This window comes from Grammomys surdaster, unplaced genomic scaffold (genome assembly GCF_004785775.1).
Source record: "Grammomys surdaster isolate TR1022 unplaced genomic scaffold, NIH_TR_1.0 212, whole genome shotgun sequence".
Lineage (NCBI taxonomy): Eukaryota > Metazoa > Chordata > Mammalia > Rodentia > Muridae > Grammomys > Grammomys surdaster.
The window spans coordinates 2,901,244-2,903,601 of NW_021604657.1; the positions used below are offsets into that span (position 1 = coordinate 2,901,244).

General features: G+C 41.3%; 1 protein-coding gene across 1 annotated transcript in view; it reads right to left on the bottom strand.

Moving 5' to 3' along the window:
- The window catches only part of Nbas (neuroblastoma amplified sequence), a 285,612-nt gene that overhangs the window by 192,804 nt on the left and 90,450 nt on the right, over window positions 1–2,358 (bottom strand). The window contains exon 23 of the mRNA XM_028772232.1: window positions 954–1,107. Coding sequence (XP_028628065.1) covers window positions 954–1,107 — 154 coding nt within the window. The remainder of the gene's footprint in view (window positions 1–953; window positions 1,108–2,358) is intronic.

Consider the following 2,358-nt stretch of genomic DNA (forward strand, 5'->3'; position numbering starts at 1 on the left):
GACCCTGGGCAGGCCTCTCCACCTGCTAGGTGTGTGACCCTGGGCAGGCCTCTCCACTTTCTAGGTGTGTGACCCTAGACGGGCCTCTCTATCTTCTAGGTGTGTGACCCTGGACAGGCCATTTCCCCGGCTAGTCTGTGCCATTCTGGAAAAATGAAGGGATGCATTGGACTAGACAAAATAATCTACAAGTTTCCTTCGTATTATAAAATTTATGATTTTATTATCTGTACTTTACAATTGTTTGGAATATTACCACATTATTTCCTTATGTAAATATAGGTAAAATACTGCTTAAAAATGTTTTCCTCACAAAATTACTATCAGCAAGATCTGCCATACATTCTCCCTAAGTTCTTTGCTCATTAATCCTTAGATCACCGTGTATCGTGGCTTACTAGTAAGCCGAGTGCTAAATGACAGATTGCTATTCTAAGAGAGTCAGGGCTCCGAGAGCCAAAGATACAACTAGAGTCCTGAGCTAGCATAGCTGAGTCAGTTATTATATAAAGGCATAACTGTTTTTTATTTGGATCATTTTTTTACTGTGGGTGAAGGGATAGGGAAGTTGCATACAAAGATATCATATATCCAAGTGTCTGAAGTAGAGTTTTTAGATTACATTTTCAATGTAAATAATGTACAATTAATGTCACAAATTGTTTTCTGTAAATTCTCTAGTATAGAAAGTTTTGTAGAAGAAAATTATTGTGTTTAGAAGACTAATATTATATGTTTCATATTATAAAATGAACTTATATTTAAACAAAAACTTAAATTTTGGAGTCCTCTAAACATTTTTGTATCTTTAATTATTATTAAATCATGTAAAAGTTCTCAATTAAAAAAAAATGACACCTGAGATTTCTGGCACAGCTTTAACGTACACTAGGACTGGACCCTAAAGAGTCGGCACCACCAACACCACTGAGAACAGTGCTCCATCCTCTCACCTGCCCAGCATGGTGCTCTATGTCCTCTGCTCTGCTCTGATACCAGGCCATCACCTTCTCCACAGTAAGCTGGGATGTCCTGTACTGCAGGAGCTCTGGCTGTGCAGCATACAGGAACTCACTGTCATCCTGGAGGCTCGGCTCCACCACCATTCTGCAAAGCATGACGGGAAAAATTAATAACTATCTGGAATGCTCCAGAAAATGAGAGGCAAGGATGAGAAGAGAACAAGTGAAGGAGATGGGGTGTCTGTGGGAAGGGGTACTTTCTTATGTGTATATGCAAACTTGCAGGTTAATGGGACTCTTGGGGAAATTTAACACTTTCCCCCTGGTTTTCTTGATTTCAAAATTCTGAATGGAAAATGAATCAAAACTACTCGGCCACAACTCAGTCAGACAGATAGTAACAAAGGCTGGAAAGCTTTTACAAAATATACACAACTGGCTGTTTCTGCCAGCCCACCAATTCAATGCACCTACACAAGCCAAGCAGTCATCGGTAGGAACTGTCCCAGAAGGATTCCAGTTGGAACTGGAATTTGGAAATCTTGCTTTCTGTTTTCATGGAAATAAGAAATGCACTTCTTTTGTATTGACTATGCACTTGTACCAGACCCAGCAAGGCAGCACTGTACTGCTCTTACACAGCACAGGCCTCCCGACAGCATCCCCTGTCAGCTGTGAGGATGAGACATCCTAATCAAAACCAAACCTGAAAAACTCCATCAGCAAAGGCTCTAAAACTTGTGCAGACTATTTTAAAATATGCCTTCTATTCATTAAAATAATGGGGATAATACTATACAAAATGCACACATCATGTCCTTAATTTTCTTTACAGTCACTACGTTTTGTTGAGATTCATAACAGCTGAGTATCTGCTCATCGCAGAGCCCATGAATGCTGTGGCAACATATCCAAATACCTAAGACCACTTACTGCACATGTAACTCGTGTTGGAGATCTCCATACACATAGGAGTCCTTAACTCTACCCTTCTCCTGGTGTGATTAACATGCTTACCAGAGAGTCCTCTCAAGCACTGCACACAATGCCACCCTGCCCACCCTACAGCTATTAAATATTCCTCATTTCGGCAAGACAAATAGGCAGCAACAACACTGAGTCCCTGTGATACTTTCCAGCCCTCCCTTGTCATCTGTCACACTCTTTGATAGGAAAGCACGGTATTCTCCAGGAAGCACAAGTGCAAAGAGCCAGGCTTCTTCTCGTCTTTTCTAGATGTTCCCTTTCAGGAGTCCTTGCTAAAACATCCAGCTCTATGAAACACTAAACACTGGCACTCCCAGCTCTCTACTCAGTAAGCAATCAATCTCTCTCTCTCTTTCTCTCTTTCTCTTTCTCTTTCTCTCTCTCTCTCTCTCTCCCTCCCTCCCTCCCT